At 42.4% G+C, this 21,656-nt stretch overlaps 1 protein-coding gene across 11 annotated transcripts in view; it reads left to right on the plus strand.

Moving 5' to 3' along the window:
* AOPEP (aminopeptidase O (putative)) overlaps window positions 1–21,656 on the plus strand; it is a 333,405-nt gene that overhangs the window by 241,820 nt on the left and 69,929 nt on the right. For all 11 annotated transcript variants that reach the window (XM_082697218.1, XM_082697221.1, XM_082697212.1 and 8 more), the window contains 2 exons: window positions 15,862–15,924; window positions 16,338–16,412. In XM_082697218.1, coding sequence (XP_082553344.1) covers window positions 15,862–15,924; window positions 16,338–16,412 — 138 coding nt within the window. The remainder of the gene's footprint in view (window positions 1–15,861; window positions 15,925–16,337; window positions 16,413–21,656) is intronic.

Below are 21,656 nucleotides of genomic sequence, written 5' to 3' on the forward strand. Positions count from 1 at the left end.
TCCCGCTCAGTGCGGAGGGAGAACAGTCAGGATACTGACCTTGACTAAGGCCTGGAACCCTTCAGGAGCTCAGATTGGACATCTGTTTTTAAAGATTTTACTTATTTATTTATTTGACAGACAGAAATCTCAAGTAGGTGGAGAGGCAGGCAGAGAGAGAGAAAGAGGAGGAAACCGGCTCCCGGCTAAGCAGACAGCCCAATGTGGGGCTCCATCCCAGGACCCCCGGGACCATGACCTGAGCCAAAGACAGAGGCTTTAACCCACTGAGCCACCCAGGTGCCCCTGGACATCTGTTTTTTTTTTAAAGATTTTATTTATTTATTTGACAGAGAGAGATTACAGGTAGGCAGAGAGGCAGGCAGAGAGAGAGAGAGAGAGGGAAGCAGGCTCCCTGCTGAGCAGAGAGTCTGATGCGGGCCTCGATCCCAGGACCCTGAGATCATGCCCTGAGCCGAAGACAGAGGCTTAACCCACTGAGCCACCCAGGTGCCCCTGGACATCGGTTTTTAAAGTGAGCTCAGAGGAGGACATGTAGGCCTGGCTCTCTTATGTGGATGAAGAACATTTGAGAACTTGTTTCTTTTTAAAGAATGGAAATTCTGAACCAGCCCAGATGGACACAGACATGATTGGGGTGTGACACCATGGAGAGAAAAACAATATTTGCTTGCCTTTGGAATCAGAAGGAAAAGGAAGCAGGAGCCACTAGCTTTGAAAAGTCTACTTGGTTCCATCCAGTTGATAGAGACAGTTGGTAGTGGCCTATGCACACATGGTTTTCTTTTTTCTTTTTTAAGATTTTATTTTTTAATTTATTTTAGAGAGAGGGGGGAGAGAGAGAGAGATAGGAAGTGGGAGGAGGGGCAGAGGGAGAGGGAGAGAATTGCAAGCAGACTCCATACTGAGTGCAGAGCCCGACATGGAGCCCAGACCCATAGCCCTGGGACCGGGACCTGAAGCAAAACCAAGAGTTAGATGCTTAACTGACTGAGCCCCACACATGGTTTTTAATAAGGAGACAAGTGTAGGTATTTTCTGGAAGCATAGCCTTGCAAACTTGGGTTAGAGGCCTTTAAGGCCATCTAGCCCAGTTATGCTGAGATCTGGTTATCAGAATCACCCAGGAAGATGTTTACAACTACAGGTCCTGGAGGCATCTGGGTAGCTCAGTCAGTTAAGCATCTAACTATTGATCTCAGCTCAGGTCTCAATCTCAGGGTCATGAGTTCAAGCCCCAGATTGGGCTCCACATTGGGTGTGTGCGCATACTTAAAATATAAAAATACTATAGATCCTGGACTCAAGCCATACCCAGTGAATGAGGATCTCTTTAAGTAGGACTGGGACCAACTGAGAGAATCCATAATCATGTCACATTCTGCAGTATATTGAATCAACAGAAGTTTTCTTATTCCTTGAGTATAATCTAAACTCTTAGAATCGTTTAGTTTTATGTTCCTCCTGAGCAATCCAAATATTTGGCTTTATGGTTTGGTTTATTTGTTCAACCGTTATGCCAAGCACTATGTGCTAGGCATCGGGCTTACAAGGCTGACAGGACACAGTCCTGCACATGAGCACATGGCCCATGTGGGCATCGACAACCAACTGTTGTTCAAGGTGTACCCAAGTGGCCTCTGCCCTGAGCTTGAGACCTGAGAGGATTCAAAGAAGTTGACTTTTCTGTTTGCCACAGTCAGCTGGGAGACCAAGCCCATTGGAAGACCTGGAGGCAGGAGATTTGGCTGTGCCCCACTGGGTCACAAGTCAGCCAGCTCATGTGCAAGGGAGCCAATTTAATTGTCCTTAAGGTGCAAAGTCTGGCAGGTCATGTTTGGACATAGGGGCATTACCTGTTTTCAGGTTCATACATATTGTGTGCCCACAAGAGAGATTCACTCAAGTAAGGACATTGCCGCAATCATAAAGAAGAATACCATTTAACAGGACTTGTAATGGTGCTTTGTCTTTTTCATAGAGATCTTTGGAAGGCAGAAACAATGTAAACTTAAAGGATTAGGACAAAGATATCAGCATCAGGTTGTAAACCTATACATCAATAGAAGAACATCTGCTTCTACTTTAAGAACTACGCCTATTCTCTATTTTATTACCCTGAAGACATATTCTGGCAGACTCTTCATCAAAGGCAGATTCTTCTATGCTTGCATTATGCTCCTGCCACCCCCAGGAAAAGCCCTGGGACCCAGCGGTGCGGCAAGCTGTGCACATGGGTGCACAAGTAGACAGGGCCCCTTGGCACCCTGACATGCCACAGTATTATTGCGCATATGATGTTCAGCTCTGCATTTCCTGCTTCTGGACAGCGACTCTGACAGTGGCCCTCCACCAGGCTCGCGGGGACTTTTGCCAGTCCTCGCTAGCAGAGCACCTGCTGACAAGGAAAGCTATTAGGAACACTTGGCTGATTTTAGAACATGGGGCTTTTTCCCCTTCTCTTTTGTGGAGAGCCATTATGTCGAACAAAATAGGTGTATGTTTACTATGTGCATGGTATAGAACTCTTGGGTGTGGCCCCTATTGCTTCCTGGTTAAATATTAGTCTTTTCTGGTGTTGTATGACTTTGGGTCTGCTTTAGAATCGCAGGCAGGACCAACTCTTGGTGAGGAGCTCATTTGCTGTTCCCAGGAGTGGTGGCCTGATCTGCCCAAGCTGGGAGCCCCTGTTAGAGGTAGAGCCGCAGCTCAGATCCAGGACCCTCAGCCTCCTGTCCATCCAACTAAGGTATTTTGTGTTTTTTAGCAAGGTTGCTTTTAATCCAAATCAGCTTGAACCCATCCTTGCCTGCATTTTTACAAGACCTATGAAGAGATAATAAAAGAATACAGCAGGGAGCTCTGAGCAGTGATGATTTTTGATGTAATTAATGACTGCTCTTTTTCCCCCGAATCTGTTCTTCACTATTCTTTAGTGGGCAAAGCTGTGCTTTGTGCATGCAGTAATATGAGCCTCACTTGCCAAGACTTTTCATAAATACGTGTCATGGTCTGTACTTCCTTCGTCCATGTGATATCTCTAAATGGTAGTAGCCTGCTGATCTGACGGAATGTTTTACATAGGAAATTCTGGGCTTTACTGCATTGAAAAGTTGGAATCTTTTTTGGCGTGAATGAATACGAATGTGTGTAGAGGTTCTTCGCTTTTAGAAAGACACAGCTATTCCTCCCTTGAGATGGAAACTAAATTAGATAATAAATATCAGGTCACCCAAACAACAAATGAGAAAAAGCAATTCGTTGAACAAAGAAATGTCTTTTTGTGCCATCTAAAGCATTTAAGAGACGCCTCCTTTATCTTCTTATTTGCATTCAAAAGCCAATTCCAAGTAGAGTCCCTGCCTTTTGCCCTCATTTTGTCCTCTCCACTGACCCAAAGCAGGAGAGCTTCGAGAGCACAGCCCAGAGGTGGCCCAGCAGCAGGTGTTATCACATGGGTCAGGATAACAGTGATTGTCAAACTGCCCAAATCCATCTGTCTGTTTCTAAACAGGGCAGCGTGCCTGTCACATGCGTATCTTTGTATGGCAGTTGTCTGTGATGGTGCTTGGTAATGGATGTGTTCAGTTCATTCAACAGAAGACCCTGTCTTTCCAGGTTGGTCCTCCAGCTTGGGCCTCTGCAAGCTCAGTGTTCTGCTTCCAATCCTATCTATTTGTAACTGCCACTACCATATCTAAGTATGGTTCAGACAATTTGATGCATAAAATGCAAGGCCGCATTATCTGGAGGTCAAAGAGCAGGAGTAGAGGCTGGGTGGGAAAGGAGAGTCAGTTGTGTGCTACCCAATTTGCTGTTTTCACAGAGGATGCTGTAGTGAACTTTTGTTCTGCAATCTTAATCCTATATTGGATGAAGGAGGTAATTGATATATTAGATGCATCTTTGGAAGCTGTGTGGCTTTGGGCGAGCCGCTTGCCTTCTCTCAACCCTCACTGCTTCTTTGGGGAATGAGTGGGGGTTGGCCTGGGTGAAGGCCAGAGCTGTTTTTTTGCCTCATGTCACTGTATGCTATGCCTGGTAGCTGAAGTGTGTGCTCTATCTAGATGAGCCTGGTTGCTCTGAGAGGAGGGAAGTCTGGCTTTACTTTTCCTCCAGGTATCTCCCTTTCCAACCTAGGAATCTGTTGCCTTGCCCACAGACTGGAAACTTGCCCTTGGTTTGGAGTGGTATTGGAAGAGTTTTCATGTGTTTCCTATTGAGTGGTGTTTTACAAAGGTACTTATCAAGAAACCTTGTCTGTGCATTTCTTTTCTCCTCAGCTGGAAAATTGTTATATGAAAGATTATTGGGAGAAATCACAGGTAATAATCAACCTGCAAGAGCATTTAGCCTGGTTGATCATTGAACAGGCATTTGCTTCTATTGCAGATCAATTATTCACAGATAGTAACCTGTTTGATCCACTAGCAAGAGATGAAAAAAATTTTGCTTGGGTTGTCAATGCCTTGAAATGCCTGTAGATCGGTAAAAGCTGCAAATGAGCTTTACCTCAGATACTGGCAACTATTACTTCTAGGATACGTTTTGGGACATAAGAGTAAATACTCATTTTTGTCTCTTGTCCAGATGATCCAGTGAGTTCTAGCAGGGGAAGAAGACATTGGGGCCAAATGCTCCAGAAGCAGCCCCTCATTTTTTATGCTGATTTTATATTTAAATCTGTAGGTTATTTGCCACTTTAAAAAGTAAAACCAAGCAGAGCCAGTAATGAAATGTTTGGGAGAAATTGCTACAGTGATCACTATAGAGCTTGTGGCCGAATGTTGCCATGTTCCTTATATTGAGAAAGCAGAACCTATTTGGCATTGAGGTATAACAAGAAATGATCAAACCCAGATGCTTTCCTAAAATTGTATTTTTGGTACATTTATATGTCTGTTACAAAGTGTGCTACATGCTAAAAATATTTTCCTTTGTAGGCTAAGGGAATTTCAAACCACATCGAGGGCTCTATAGATCAGGTGGTTTTTCTTAAAGAACATTAAGGGCATCCTGGTTGTTATTAGTCCCGACCTTCCAGTATGACATTATTTATGCCCCAAAGCTCCACAATTCACTTCTTAATTTCAGCAACTTTACTGGCATGAAAATGCATGGAATGGAGGCCAGAGTCAATACATCAGACTTGGGGCCCATGACTCCTGGGCAACAAGTGATACTATGGTTGGACTAGAGAGAATGCCTTCACCCCCGCCCCCATGGCCTATTTCCATGGAGAGAGGTTGCCTTCCACATCTGGTGGCTCCTCCAGCCTTCCCTCCAGAGGCTCCATCTCCCCTTCTCTGTGTTCCCTTCTTCCTCCATCATGCATGCTGTCACTTTTCCATGCGGTCAGCCAAAGATACATTCTCTTTAAGACTGTTTTCTGTTATAATTGTTACAAGGTTGGCTTCTCTAGAGTTCTCATGGAGTCTGTCCTCCTCAAATTGTGTTTCTTCATCACTGTTATTGATTTTATAACTGAGGGATGTCTGCCTGGGTTTTGCATAAGTGCTTCTAGCAAATGAAATTATAAATGGGTAAATCCAAGAACATGGAAGTCGGGTAGCTCTGTACAGAATTGTATTTGTGGGTTTTTTAAAAAAAATATTTTATTTATTTATTTGAGAGAGAGAGCGTGAGAGAGAGGATGAGCATGAGAAGTGTGAGGGTCAGAGGGAGAAGCAGACTCCCTGCCGAGCAGGGAGCCCGATGTGGGACTCGATCCCAGGACTCCAGGATCATGACCTGAGCCGAAGGCAGTCGCTCAACCAACCGAGCCACCCAGGCGTCCCTGTATTTGTGATTTTAAGCCTTCTCTCTTTTTAATTATTACATTGGTTTTAAATGCATGTAAATTTTAGATGATTTTAGATGTTTTTGTATCTAGTGCCTGTCATGTTGGTACCTTCAGAAAACAATGTCGAAATATCAAATTTCAATTCTGATATTCTTAGGACAACAGTGGGCTTATTGTTTTGAATGTGATGGGACCAGAATCAGAATGATCTCCTTTATCGTAAAGCATATGAGAAAGAGAATTTGCTTCCTTATGTCCCCCGGTCCTTTGGAAAGAGACAGGCACTTGTCTGTCATAGCTTGGCCATGCCATATCACTGTGGGCTCCATGAGAGGTGTCATATCTGTGTGGTGGTCAGGTGATGCTTTTTGTTATGATGCCACAAGTCATTGCATAGGTTCAAAATACAAGACAGGCTTTTGTTTCTGGGGTATAAGAGGCAGGGAATTAGTATCTCCTGGTTTACTTTGTGCCTCTGGGTTTATGTGCTGTCTCATTTCATCCTCAGCATTGCTCTGCGAAACAGCATCATCTGCTTCTAATAGGCCCAGAAAGGTTGTGTGACATGCCCAAGGTTGCACAGCTTCTAGCTGGTAAGGACCAGAGGGTGCCTAGGTCTAGGTTCTGAACTGTGTATTTCTCATGACACATGGCTTCATACAGAGCTTGTTAAACCGCATGCACAGGCCAGCACTTAGAAACAATAACAGCGTATTTAGTTGTATGTTAGCATGATTTCCAATGCCCTGAAACCTCAGAGAGCAAGGCAGTGAGATAAGAAATGCTCAAATAGAAAGCAAAGCTAAAGTGAACTGCTGTCTATGCTTTAAAGTGAAATCCATAATTATAAAAGAGAAATGACCAGAGATTGGTAGGTTTAAGAGAGTCTAACATATCTAATATTAATAGGGATATAAATTCACTGGGTAGATTCTCAAAGGCTACATATTAGGTGTTTATGATGAGTCTAATAAAGCTTTAATGTTCTTGTGGTTCTTTTTCATCTCTGATACTCCTGAGCACAAAAGCCGTGTTGTATGCAGAATGGCTGGGTTTATCCCTAGCAGAGAGAAGTTATGTTTGGTATCTAAAGAACAATGAGAGTTTGCTGCTTGGCTGATCAATGCTGGATCAAGTTCACATTCCCCAGCTCCTACTCTCCCACCTACACATGCAGGGGGTGGAAGCAGAGCAAAAGAGGGAGGACGGATCCTTTTTTCACAGAGAAAGAGATGTGAGCTTGGGCTTTCCTAATATGGACACAGCTGGGCTTGTGTAGCATTAAACACTGATTTAATCCACTACTGGAGGAAACATCATACAAAAAGTAAAGAGATTAGCAACCAGTTAATTCTGGCCCTTCCCGTTGTCGTCCTGGAACGCCTTTTATATTGATTTAAATGTTTGGTGAACAAACATTCTGGAAAATAGCTTTCTCATATATTATTTATATTGGGGACAGCCTTCCCCAGGACCGCCCCCCCCCCCCCCCAGTTGGGGTGGATTTTACTTTCCCCACTCTCTGTGTTCTTACTTCTGAATAGAGGTGGGACGGTTTAGGCCCATTGTACTTGTTTGCAAATTGTGACTTCATTGGGTTCTCTTGGGAAGCCAGATGACAGGCAATCCAGTCTGAGTGCCAATGTTTTTAAAAATAGACATGCTGGAAAAAGAAGAAGAGACATGCCAGGGCCCCAGATTCCCAATGCATAGCTTCCTTTGAAGGCACCGTGAAGCAGGAGGCACTTACAGACACCGTATCCACTCCCTCTTAGGGAATAACCAAAGGGACCTAGACATGAGTATTTGCTTTTGAAGCTACTGAAATGTTAACATCCGCGTTTATACTTTTAACTAATTAGTAGCTAATATCTTTTGTAAGGCATTTTGCCAGAGTAGTTTTCCTATAGCATCAATGTAGTGTGTTTTTCTAAATAAGGAAGCCCATTTAGTTAAAGCATGATGCACAGCACTAAGGAAGATCAACCTGGGTTGCTTCCTGTGTGGAACAGTAGCTTCTGCAAATAACAAAGGGTCTTTTCCATTGGTACACACTGTCCCTAATTGCAGCCAGCAGTCTTCCAAATGCAAAATATTTGTTTCCAGGGAATCCATGGCAGCTATTGACATAAGTAGAACAATGTCTATTAGAACAATGTCAAGGGCATGAGTGGGAAATAATACCTCATATGTATGTGAGGTTCTAGATTCCCTGAAAGACAAGGATCTTTTTGTTCAGGATCCAGAATTGTATTACCCATGAACCTGAAAAAACTGGAAAAAACTCTAAAAACTCAAATATCTATCCATCCATCCTTGCCTCCCTTCTGGTTAGTGTTGGGATCTTCCACTTCTTTTTTTTTTTTTTTTTTTTTTGATCTTCCACTTCTTTTTAATTCGTGTGTGTGTGTGTGTGTGTGTGTGTGTGTACACACTTAACTAATCTTGCCCAGAAGTTTATCCCTAGGTGTAAGCTATAGGAATTGCTAGCGTGGGTCAGGGCAGCAGCCCATTCTGCCCAGCATTGTGTCTGCTGTTTACCCAGAGACTTATTGAAATAGAACTTAATAGATGGCTGTCCTCTGTGGTATTGACCTTGAAATTTAGATGTCTCCCAAACATCTGGAATGTCTTAATAGTAACTTGTGAGAGATGGGTCGTCATTAAAATGATCTAAACCGGTGGTTCTCAACACTGGCAGTACAGTGGAATCACTGGGGGAGAGTTGGGGGTGGGAAACACTTCAAAAAGGACTGATGCAGGGTCCTACTCTTGGGACAGGAATTTCAGTGATCTGGAGTGCCACCTGGTTAATGGGATCTATAAACCCTCCTGGTGATTCTAATAAGCAGTCAGGGGACCCTCTGATTTAACGCCGCCCCTACATAACTTTGTATTTCACCTGTGAAACTCTTTAAGGTCAGAATGTCCATGAATGTTAAGCTCCTGTAAAGAATTGCAGTCATACAGGTGCTGAAGGGGGTGTACAATATCTGTTTTCTGAAATGGCTGTTGCAATAGACTTTTATGGTATGGGATAATATTTTATGGGCTGTGTTTTGATCTGAGGTTGATCTGATCCACATAACAAGCAACTATTTTAAAGTAAGACCGTCATGCTAGATGTTCCCTAAGCTCTCATGCTGGAGTAGAAAGAGTACTGCACTTCCAGCCTGGAGATCGAAGGGCCACCCAACATTAAGTATTAAAGAAATGAAATTTGGGGGACCTGGCTGACTCAGTCAGTAGAATATGTGACTTTTGATCTTGGGCCTGTGAGTTTGAGCCCATTATTCGGTGTAGAGATTACTTAAAAAAAATCTTTAAAACAAACAAATTAAAAAAATGAAAACTCCCTGAGACTCAGTTTCTTCATCCTGAAAATGGGACTGTGTGAGAAACAAACTGCGGTCTGTATGTGGAAGCCCTTGGCAGACCACTGAGACCTTACAGAATTGGCTACTCTGCTTCTTTCTTCCACTTCTGAGGTCCCATGTCTCTGATACACATAGCAGATGGGTACTTTTTGTGGCTTAAGCTCACTTCCCTCCAGTTTCTAGAATGTTGCATTGCTTCTAGAATTTGATAAATAACAGCTGCCTTGCCTCGTAAGCACATCGCATGTGCCTGGATCTTCGCAGTTCTCTAAGAAAGGAGGCATAGAGAGATCACGTGACTAATATATGGCAGAGCCCGGATTCAAACCCAGCACACTGCCCGTGTGCTGCTTATACTATGCCAGCTTACTGCCTGGTCACACGAGTGTCCTGAGGACAGGGATGGTGGCTTACTCATCTGTGTTCACAAAGTCTAGTGCTCTGTTTTGCAGTAAGCTCTCAGTATGCTTGTTAAGTGACTAACCTGTCTCTAGTTTTACATTCTTGTTCCCGAGGTCAGAACCTATTTTCTCTGGTTTTGATATCAAAAGAAGTAAAATACTTGGTTGGTTAACATTTTTTTATTGTAGTTTAGCACCAAGTTTATATAATATTGTATTTACTTTTATTTTGTTTTGCAACAGTTCTTTTCCTTGAATTTTACAAGTAGGGCATAATCATACGTCCTTACCTTCTAAGTGTTTTTAATGGAGAGAAATATTAGAACCATGACATTTTATCAGAGCCTCTTACTCTCCCCCAAAAAGAAAAAGAAAGTTAAAGAAAGAAAAAATAAACCCAGAATATTTTTATTTATTCATACTCTTGCTTGCCCAAAATGGAGTTAAGACAGCTTCTAAAGCAAGATAGAGTGTGATAAAAATAAATTAAAATATAAAAAAACAAAGCAATGTGAAAATAATAGTAGGAAAATAAGATGGTGCCAGGAATTAAATTGTCATACAATATGCACCCCTTGAAGTTCTTATGCTTGGTTTAATGTAGGGGCACAGCATTTTCTAGAAGAGGGAAAAGGGATCAATTTGCAATGTTCATGAGGTAAAATAAACCAGGTGCCTGAGTCCCCCTATTCCTGGTGTTGATACCAGGCTCCCTGTGGGGCCTCTCAGAAAATTACTATTTAATGTAATAAACAATCCTCTGAAACTATCCTTACGGTAAACACTGGGATGGGTTTTATGGGACTGTTTCTTATAATGCACCTCAATAAAGGTTGATGGCTTCTTACCAGAACATAATGTGATAAAAGGAATTTCACAGAGCACCAGTAAGACGTCATCCTGTGCCAGCGGTATGGTGGTCTGCACTAATCCAAGAGGATCTTAGAGTATCTAGGGCAGGGGTTTGGGCAGTCAGGAAGGTCTGTAAACCTCCTGACAGTTGATGCGTGTGTGAGAAGGGAGTAGGGGACTGTTCATGATTGTAGGTGTATTTCTGTCCAGGGAGCCAAAAGCTGATAGCTAATGCTTCATCAGATTCTCGGAGGGGATCTAGAAATGGAAGAACTGAGCGTGTTCCCTCAGGCAGACTCTGCAAAAGTTTCTGAATAACAGTGAGTTTGGGGTTATGATGCCTGAGAGGAAGAGGTTCTCTTAGCCAGTTCAGGGCAGAACAAATGCGGGAAGGATTTCCTTTTTTGAAAACTATGCTTTATAAGGATTCCACCAAGGGCTCCATTTAGCAGGGCCAACATCCTCTTGAGAAAGAAGAATTAGGCATTTATTCTAACACAGACACAAAATAGTCAATAATAGAAATGATAATTTTTTCTAAAATCAAAGATATCATAAAGGAATGTTATCTTCTAAAAGGGTAGAGCAAAATTTAAAGGCCTAGAATTTGAGAACGTTGACCCTAATCAGGATTATTTCCTTGTTATTATTTGCAACTTAAACTAATCTTGATTTTATTTCCAGTTTTGTATAGGTGCTTACTTTTTAATTTACCCTCAATATATGTTGGCTATAGAGCCCTTCTGAAACAAGCAAAAGCTTCTGGACTTCTCTATAGTGTTTGATATTAAAAAGATCTTCTGACTTCTTATAGCAGATAGTTTTTCCTCTCCTGTGCCTGGGGGAGTGTAATTTGCCATCCGAGGCTGTTTGGACTAATTAAAGGGCTCCTCTTGTCTGCCCTTTCAGCTTTCTGGGTGACTAGGAAGGCGTTCTGCTGCTTCTCATTCCTCTGGACTGTAGCTCACCATGAAGCAGAAGCATGTGTCCATATTAATAATATGAAATTGATATCACTACCATATTCCAATGAAAAGAGTCATTTCCTCTTGACAAGAAGAAGAAAAAGAAGAAGAAAGAAAGAAAGAAAGGAAGGAAGGAAGAAAAAGGTTTTCTTTCTAAAAGTAATCTCCAGCCACTAGATTAAGTAATGCTTTTATTCTAAAGCAATGCCATTTTCCTCAGCCTCTGAAGTGTCTTCAGCTATTATAAGCTGCATTGACAAGAAAGTTTCTTAAAGCAACTTCCTTTCAAAACTTGCATCTCTATTAGACGAAACATTTTTAAAAACATAATTCAAATAGAAAACATCTGTTTTTAAAAGATAGCTTTAAAGTGCTTTTACCACTTTCTTAAAGATAGTTATTAGAGTATCCATCCCTGGCTACAGAATTCCAATTTTATTTTTTTTATTTATTACTTTTTTCAAGAGAGAGAGCGGGAGAGAGAAAGTGTGCATGCATTCTGTTGGGGAGGGGGCAGTAGGAGAAGAAGAGTTTGAGAATCCCAAGCAAGCTCCACACCCAGCACAGAGCCCAGTTGGTTGGGTTTGGGGGGTTGGATCTCACCACCCTGAGGTCATGTCCTGAGCCTAAATCAAGAGTCAGATGTTTAAACGACTGAGCCACCCAGGCACCCAACAGAATTCCTTAAATAAGTACTCTTCCTCCAGTTTTTCTACACCCTACCTTTATCGGGGCCACCCCATGAAGAAAGGAAGATTTAGACAGGCAAAAGGAGAAATGTGTGGAGGTTATATTGAACATAATAAAAATAATTAATATTTTCCTGATAAAATAAAGCACATGGGTAGCTTAGTCCCTTAAGTGTCTGCCTTTGGCTCAGGTGATGATCCTGGTGCCCAGGATCCAGCCCCAAGTCAGGTTCCCTGCTCAGTGGGGAGCCTGCTCTCTCTTTCTTCCTTGCTGCTCTCCCTGCTTGTGGACTCTTTCTCTCGCTCTCAAATAAATTAACAAAATCTTTAAAAAATGTATCTTTCCGATAATTTTGAAATGTGTTACTATTTCATTCTAGATCAAACTCAGCTCCAAACACTGCATTTTGGAATACAATTTTCATGATTAATATAAGAGGGAATTAAGAATCTTTATTTCTCATTTCTATTTTTATTTTTACTTTTTTTTTTTTTAAAAAAAGAGGTCATTTTGGAAGTACCCTGGCAATGTAACCGATGTTCCATAATCTCTTTCTTTAAAAAAAAAAAAAAGGCACAACTTTTTGCTCTTTACAAAATAAGGTATTTTAGTGGAGAAACAAGCAGGAGTTAACTAGATCTTCATCTTGAGACTCTACCCCTTGAAATTTCATGTGCTATTCATTCAGTCATTTGTTCCTATAGCTTCCATTTACTTAGTTCACATTTATTTAGCATCTACTATGGCCAGCAGTATTTTAACTGACCTGACAAAAATCAAAAACTAAAGAGACAGGATCTCTTTCTTCCTGGACTTTAAAGTCCAGCTGGGGAGATAAACATTCAACAAATTAATAATAATTTTTAATAAAAAGGTGTAATAGAACTGTACAACACAGAGTGAACCCTGCTGTAAACTATGGGCTTTGTTTAATAATGGTGTATCAAATATTGGTTCCTGAATTGCAACAAACATACTACCCTAATGGAAGATGTTAGTAATAGAGGAAACTGCGTTATGTTGGCACATGGGAACTCTGTGCTTTTTGTATAAATTTTTGTTATCTACTCTAAAAAATAAAATCTCATAATTAAAAATAATTTTTAATAGCTCTAAAGTGTAAGCAATTTAGAAGAAATAAACAGGATGCTATTCGAAGGAATAGTGGGGGTGAAATAATTTGGAATGGGGAGTAAGGAAAGACCTTTCTAGAGTTGTTCAAGGCCAGAACTAGAGAATAAGTAGGAGCCAGCCTGGCAGAGAAGAGGAAGCTCATTCTTGGTAAAGGAAAGTGATATCATTTGAAATACCTTTCGAAATATTATTCTGGCTTCTCAGTGGAGGATGGATTGTGGCAGTGGGTGGGAAGGTGCAGGACTACAAAGGAGAGGAGTTAGGAGGAAATTAGAGTGGACCATAGCTTTATCACCTACACACAGTAGCAGAGTGACAGTAGGATTCTTTCCTTTGCTCAGCTTCTGCCAGAAAGCATTAGGTTCTCCATGAGCTACAGAGTAGGAAGAAAGGAGACTGTCATTGGCAGTAAGACAGGGTTCCCAGGTCTCAATTCCTAAGATCTTTTCAGTGACTTAATGGGATTTTTAGTGTGAAGAATAATTGTGTGTGTGTGTGTGTGTGTGTGTGTGTATTTGAGACTACAATCAGATGAGAATTACAGTGAAAAACAAGCCTTCAAATACTAACTATCCATCTGTAATAACATATTTTCATAGAAGTCTGTATATGATTAATTTTCAATAGTTTCCTATTCCCACTACTGGATTGTTGGAATTTATTTTATTTTTTGTTTCTTTTTAGGCTACATGTTAAAAAATTGTTGATAAGTCAACAAAAAAGATACTTAAGGAAGGTCTATTTAAGCAGGATGCTGTTTTGGTACATAAGTATTGGAAGGTTTTTATCAGAGTTCTTAGGGGTGGTGAATTCCCAAGGAAGAAAAGTCTAGTGGGTAAAGGGAAGTGTCTATCAGTGATAGATTTCTATTGATTCTGGAACTGTTCTTAGTAGCAGGAAAGCTCAAACAGTTCGGGATTTTATTTCAATTTGAAAGTAAATAGCTCTTCAATTACATAATCCACTCCATAATTTTAATTTTTATCTAGCTCTGTATGTGTACTGGAGATGTGCAAGGCATTAACTACTTTTATGCATTTGTTTTGCAGTGGAAAAATTGTATATGATAGTTGTACATTATATATAAAAAGATTTGATACCACTTCAAAAAATCTTTAGCAAATGAGCATGCATTTCATAGTCCTTACCTAATAATAATAGAAAATGGCTAATCTGCCTATCTAACTCTATAAGTACCTTTTTTTTTTTTTTTTTTGTATTTTGGAAACACAAAAACTTAAGTGAAGAATTCCCCTTTGAGCAGACCTGTTGTTTATTTTAGAACCTATAAGTGCATCATCGATGTAATTTTAAGTAGTCCAGTTATGAATATGGGATGAAGGGATAAAATCAAGTTTTCCACTCTGATGTCTCCATTAAGAAGCTCCTCTTTGTGTAAAATACTCCGTGGCAAAGTTGCTTCTATTTAAAGTAGTGAGTTTGATCTTGGCTTTGATCTAAAGCTTTTGATCTTGAAAGAAGGATGGAGTAGCAATAAAGAGAGGGCAAGACAGATTTTCTTTAAAGAAATGCGATAAAGTTAAAGGGATGGTCAAGATCAACAAACGCGAGTGCGACCCGACTCTTCTCCCCAAGCGCTCACCCCCATTCTGGTTCAGCCAACTTCTCATGCGGATGGGCAGAAGTGGTGTCTGAGGAAAAATTTGGAGCATGGCAGACTTTACAAACTAAGTGGAAACTATCCCCCTAATTATGAAGACAGAGTGTCGCCTTTTAAATTCTCCCCAGTCGCTGTGGGGGTCCGCGGGCAGGGTGCGCGCGGCGCCTACGGCACTTAGAGCGCACAGGCTCCGTCAAGGCGCGGGCGGTGCGCCTTCTACGCTCTCCGGGTTTCTCCCCCGGGAGGTCACCTGCCACCGTCCCGGAGTCAGGAGGGGCCACTGGAAAACGTCTACTTAATGGCGTCTAATCCATTCCCGGAAAAAAAAATCCACTAGGAAAGTTCCTTTCCGCTCCGCGAAGGCCATCTGGACACTTAGGTTTCTGACCCGAAGAGGGAGTTCGGCTAGCCTCGGGGGGTGGGGGCGGTTCTCGAGCTAAGCCCTGTCGCCTGCGGCCGGGCCACGCTCTTGATCGCATAGTGGCGGAGAAACCCTTGCGCGGGTCCGCAGGGGCCAGCGGAGAGGGTGGGGGCTGGAAAGGTAAGGCATGCGCGCCCAGGTCGATCCGCGCGTGGGAGGGCGCGGGAGCGCGGGCGCGGGCGGGACGCGGGGAGAAGCGAAGAAAGACGTTCGTAAAGAGAACAATAAAATAGCCGGCGCGCCGGCGGGGGCGGGGGCGGGGGCGACCTGCGGCGAGGACGGAGCGGCCGCCTATACCTTTAAGGCAGGCCCCGCCCCCGCCCCAGCGCCCGCCCTCCGCCCGCGCCGCCGCCCCGGCCCCGCGCCGCCCCGCCGCCCGCGCTGCGCCTTAGGTGTTGCGGGCTCCGCGCGCCCGCGGCTCTCTGGCGGGCCGGCCGGGCAGCGGTCGCTGGCTGGGCGCGGGCGGCGGGGCCTTCGCTCCCACCCTCACCTTCCGCGGGTGAGGTAGTGGGTCAGCGCGCCGAGCTGGTGGGGCGCGGGGGAGGGAGGCTGGGGTGGCTCCCGGGGTAAACTTGACTCTTTCCCCTTCCCCCGCAGCCGCTGCAGAGGGAGCGCCAGGCCGGGGCGGAGTGCGGGCTCGCGCGGCAAGTGAGCGCCGAGGTGAGTGCGAGAGGCGCGCTCCCTGCGCTCCCCTCCCTCTTTCTCTGGGGCGGTGGGTCGGACGCCGCATCCCCATCGCGGACTCCCCGCGGCGCCGACGCGCGACAGCGGTGGGTAAGATGGCCCCATTCCGGGGCTCCGGCGCGCACCGGCGCGGGGGTGGCTGACCGGGCCCGTGACCGGAGGGAGCGGCCCGGGCGAAGGTCACGGCCTCGGCGCGCCGCACACGCGCGCGTCTTTTGGGTCCCCGGCGCTGAGGCATCTCCGCGGGCCCGGAAGGTGCTTGTGGCTTTCCCAGGTGAAGCCCGGGAAGGCAGCGTCGCGAGGCTGTCGATCGTTTCTTTCTCACGCAGAGGGACGGCCCTCAGGACTCGTCGTCGTGTTTAAATTGCTCTGTGGTTTTTGAACTTTAGGTCGAGAAATGGATTCGAGTGAACCGGAGACCCCGAAAACGGAAACGAAGGGAGGCTGAAGAAGTGTTTGAAAAGGTAGGGTCCCCGAAAGACAGCACTGGGTGGAGTTCTTGAGAAATCTCCCCGTCCGCCCCTGAGGACTTGGTGGTAACAATAGAGTAGCATTTTTTAAGTTTTAATTCGGTGTCCAGTACGCCGAATAAATGTGGGTGGTTATTCAGAAATATTGGTTGATAATGTTAATAATCATGGACATACTATATTCTCAGGGAGTAAGAGAATGACTCGGGGTGGATATCTGTTTTATACCCATTAAATAGAGCATAAGCGGATTCCATTATTTTATTAGACCCCTTGGTAGTTATTATGACAGTTGTTAAGGTACCTATAAAAAGGGGGGTGTTCTGAATATATTGCCCCCAATATCAGGTTTCTCTGGTTGTGATAGATAAAGTGGCATACTTACTCATTTAGCCTTTAGATTTTAAATTAGAGTAATCTTAAAAAACGGAGGGAGATGAAAGAAGTGGATTTCTTTTGAAACACTAGGAAGGGATTTTATTTACTGTAAAGCAAATGAGAAATTTGTTTTTCTAAATTTAGAATCTCAGTATGTTACTTTGCAGAAGTTTGGATTACCTATTTTCTCCTGAAATTGTGTTAAATTAAAACTTGATTCGTCATTGTAATAAAAATTATGAAATAAGGTAAGTTATGTGTTGTTTTCTGAATAATGTTTTACCAGTGTTAGAGCAGGTACGATTTTTGTTGCATTTACTTAATTACTGTTTTTTGATTCTTGATAGCACCAAAGGATTAAAATAGATGTGTGTTGTTTTTCTGCTGCTAGAATGTATGATGAATCACTCCTGATTCTGAAGCCAAATTCTTGCTGATAGCATTGCTGCCAACTTCTCTGATATGTTGCCTTAGTATGGGCATTGCAGCGTCCGAGAATGTGCACAAAGCACATCATAATGAAGGTGATTCCAAAGTTTCAGAGTGCACGTAAGGATACCAAGGGCAGCTTCTAAGAGAATTGGGAAAAGAACTGGCCTAGGATCCTGGTCATTTGTAGGGAGACAGTGCATGAAAAGCGGTACCACAGCCCTACCTTTTTAAACAGTCATATCTGTCACTTGAGTTAAACAGTAATAGAAAACGGTTTCATTTTGAATATACTTGAGTTTTCTGACCATACCTCGGCATGCCATGGTAGGTTGTGTTTGTTTAACTTTCATGCTCCAGGTGTTTTAAAAAATGTCCCTGAGGTGATGAATGAGATCATAAAATGTCCAAAGAAGGGAAAAGTTTTATGGCTTGCTTACTATTTCAAAAGAAGATTTTCTGGCTCTTATTTTTTTAAGCCAAAAAGGATGGTTACCCAGATGCACAATATGTCACGCGTGAATGAAGGGAAGCCACTACCTTTGTGGATTACTAGGTGCCATCACTCAACATCTGAACTTGAAGGAACCACATGTGTGACACCCACGATCTGAGCATTGCCTTCTGAGAATGAGAAGGAGGGCACTGAGGATTTCACCTCCCAAGAAAATGGGGTTCTTTGCTGAGCCTTTCTTCTCGAAAGAGGCTGTGTATGAGAGCTAGGGTGCACGTTTGGCTTTTCTTCTTAGAAAATGTGGGCAGCAGTTTTAAAGAGGATACAGAAATAAAGTAGGTTGGGACCAACGAGCTGAACTTCCTTTCAAGGAGTGAAGCTTAAAGCTGACTAGCTTTGAGGGAGGAGGTGGAGAGGGCCGGAAGATAAGATATTTCAGAGTTGGATCAGAGAATATTAATTATCAGCGTGTCCAGTCTTTCTTCCTGGCTATGCCCAGCAGCCAAGCCCTTTGCCCCGTTTTGCCTCTTTTGCATCCAGGAGAGGGGTTGGAGCTCTCTGAGGCAAAGCATGCGATATTTTCAAGGGCAGAGTGGAAGGGAGTGTGATCAGTGACCAAGGGCATTAGAGCAAGTTCTGAAAGGCACAGAAGCCACCCGGCAGCTGGTGGCCGAGGTGCCGTCCCCTGTTTGCCCGAGTGTCTATTCCGAAGTACAGATCGAATTCTGTGTGGTAATGAGTAATTAAACCGAGGTCATTTGTTAACCTTTTGCTACAATTTGAACTTGTTATTAGTAGGAATCTGAGTAGTTGAAATTCACTGTTGAGTTTCATAAATGTATTTAAATGTCTGCCACAGCGCAAGTAGAAGCAGATTAGTCAATTTCTCCTTTTTAACGCATCCACTATCTTTTTTTTTTTTAATCACTGAAATAAAACTGTGGTATTTACGCTTTTGTTCATTTTCTTTTACTGTAAAATAAGAAAATTTGTTTAGTCATTTCTGGTAGGCCTAATTTGAAGTCTGTCCCTTGCCTGTATTTGCCTACTTGGTTTTCTTAGCCCACTTCTCCCGCACACTGCCCTTCCTCCATCCTCCCAGTCTCTGTTTACATCTTTCAGGCTCACGCAGAATTCAGCCCAGATGACTGAACTTGGTTAACTAGTCTGTGTTTAACTGTGGGAGGGCAGGAACATTTTTCCTCCAGTATTTACTGACTTGTGGAAAGCAGAGTCGTCTGAGCTGCCTGAGGAAGGAAAACAGAACAGCGGTGCGAGGCCAGAGTCTGGAAGCGGGCAACGGGGCGAGGAATTAGAGGTAGTGAATGTGATCTTACAGGAGATATTTGTTTTCCCCTTAAAGAAAATCACGAAGGTGCTAAGTGGTCAGCACAGGCTGATCTATGGGTTGAGTTTTTCAGTGAACTCAGAAGGGGAAGCAAAACAAACTTACCCTGTTCTCAGCTGTGGGTTAAAATAACGAATAATGAAATAAAGTAAACTGGGGTGAGTGAGAGGTACCACGCGGAGAAGTGATTTAAAATGTTCTCCTGGCCCTTCCAGGTTCTTCTGCTTACTGTGCAAGTCATTCCCACCCCTCACCCATCAGGTAGCTGTGCTTATAGGTTTTCAGCTCTCCTCTTCCTGAAGCTACATCAGTCTGCCTGGCACATCTTTTGTCTTCTCTGATATTTACTTTCATTTTATTTTTCTCTTCACATCTTTGCCCCCTTTCCAGTGCTGCGACTCAGTTCCTTCCTACTGGTCTCTGTTTTCTTCATTTCAGATGACAAAACTCCCCACTCTTTTGCCTCTGGTCCTCAGGTGTATTCTCCTTACGTTCTGATAGTCTTTCTTCTTAAGTGTTTCACATTCCTTTCATTTAGTTTGAATAACTTGTGCGACAGAAAAGCAAGGAGAACATGAACAGGAATGGATTGGCCTGCTCCTCAAGGAACAGTGAAACAATGGTGGTGACAACAGCGAACTGTATAGCGTGTGTTTTAAAAATAATGTTATTAGATGTTGCTGAGTGGCTGTTGGTTTTAGAAGAGGAACATAATTTTTTTTCTGCTTTTATCTTTAACTATTCGAAGATAAATGCAAATTATCTATCACATTCAAAGATTAAGGGATAATACACTTAAAAATACACATGAAATACGAAGTTTTTAAATCTTACTTTTTATTTTAAGGGTTAATAATACTGTAGTATAAAGAACAAATTGCATATTGAGGAAAATATATGAATGGCGTATGATTCCTTTAGAAGAAGAAAATGCCAATTTTGAGATTCAGAAGAAGCACCTAAAATCCTATTTGAAGCATATGTGATAATGTATGGAGAATAAATTTTAAGATACTAATTTCTGGTCATCGTCAAGTACATATGATGATGTCACGCATATACATTGGCAAACTTTCAAAACACTGAAAATTCAGTAATAACAAGGTTGGCTATTACTATTAACAGGCTGTCCCTACATGTGTTCGTTTCCAAGCTAGTGGTTTTGGCGAGGGTGAATGTCTGGCCTGTGTTATGATTAGCTATAAGCAACACTAGGTGAGGTGCAAATGGTTTCTAACAAAAGCACCCCTTAAAATAACCTAATTGTTCTTTCCTGCTGGAACCTGAAAAATAGTTTTTTAAAGCACGAAATTGTTAAAAATTTGGTCAAGTTTTCCTTGAAATATCAAGCGGAACAAAGATCTAGAAAGAAAGTTGTGAAAATGTGGACTTCATATCATATTTAATGGCCATTTCAGTTGGAGCCAAAGGATAAATTCTGCTTTCTGAGTCTTAGAGAAAACAAACGAGGGCACTGTTTTCATTGTGATAATATGCTTCCTAGATTCTGAAGCATTTTCTCTCACTTTTAGTTCATTTGCTTTTTCCATTCGTTTGATTCTGAACTGCAATGATCATGTTGGTATGAATGATAATTTACGGATTTAAAAAATTATGTATAAAACCCAATTTGGTTTATGCATTTTGCCACATTTATTGCTGCTTTTAAAATGTTTAGACGTTGGAAGAAAATGCTTTTACTGCAATTCTAATATTGAAATGTTCAACATGTTAAAGGTAGGTACAAATTTTAAACTATTTAACAAAGTGCTTTACTGCTGTTTGTCTTTTGTGACAAAGATCTGTTTTATATTAAGTTTATGATTTCTGGAAAACGATTTAAGACTAATAAAAATTATCTGGCTCTTATTTGGACCTGTGACAGCAGACGGTCACGGTGTTAGGCTTGACTCTGGAGCTGTCAGGATACAAAGCTTGGCAAAATGGCACAAGATGAATTTAGAGAGGGCTGAACCAAGGGTCCCTTCACTTTATAGGATCTACCCCACATTCAGCAGAATGGTAGGCTTCAGGCAGCCACTCTTATGCAACTGAGGCAGCTTTGGTGTTGAGTGGTTTCCCAGGCATTGGTGCTCTTGCTTCTTTTTGAAAATGCTCTTGCCCTGTGAGAATTCATAACTAGTCTACATTTATATAGCTGTAATCGCTTACAATAGCTTCATTGATACTTGATCTCTATAGAAAAGCTTTATGGGTTCTAATGAGTCACTGCTCTTGAGGCACCAGCAGCCTTCCCTATCTGTGAATGGCTTTGTGTCCTGTGTTGTACTGATTGTGCCTTTGGATGACAACTTACTTGAGTGATGGGGAGAGGCAGAGTAATTTATTAAAAGTAATTACAAAGAAACCAAACAAAAAGAGTAATTACAGTGCTGTTAATATGCAATTCGTTATTTTATTGCTGCAATATTTAGAACTGGGTCTTATTTGTGGGTCTCCCTTTCTTCCTTGTAAATCTCTAGCAAATACATAATTTATCAAATCCTCTGTACCCAGGTCTCAAGTTAGATCTGGTCTCAAAAGATCTTGGCTTTTTCTGCCCCCTCCCTTCTTTTTTTTTTTTTTTTTAAATCTGGACCAAGGAAGAATTGCTGATAAAATGTATTTT

Source organism: Mustela nivalis, assembly GCF_964662115.1.
Source record: "Mustela nivalis genome assembly, chromosome: 13".
Lineage (NCBI taxonomy): Eukaryota > Metazoa > Chordata > Mammalia > Carnivora > Mustelidae > Mustela > Mustela nivalis.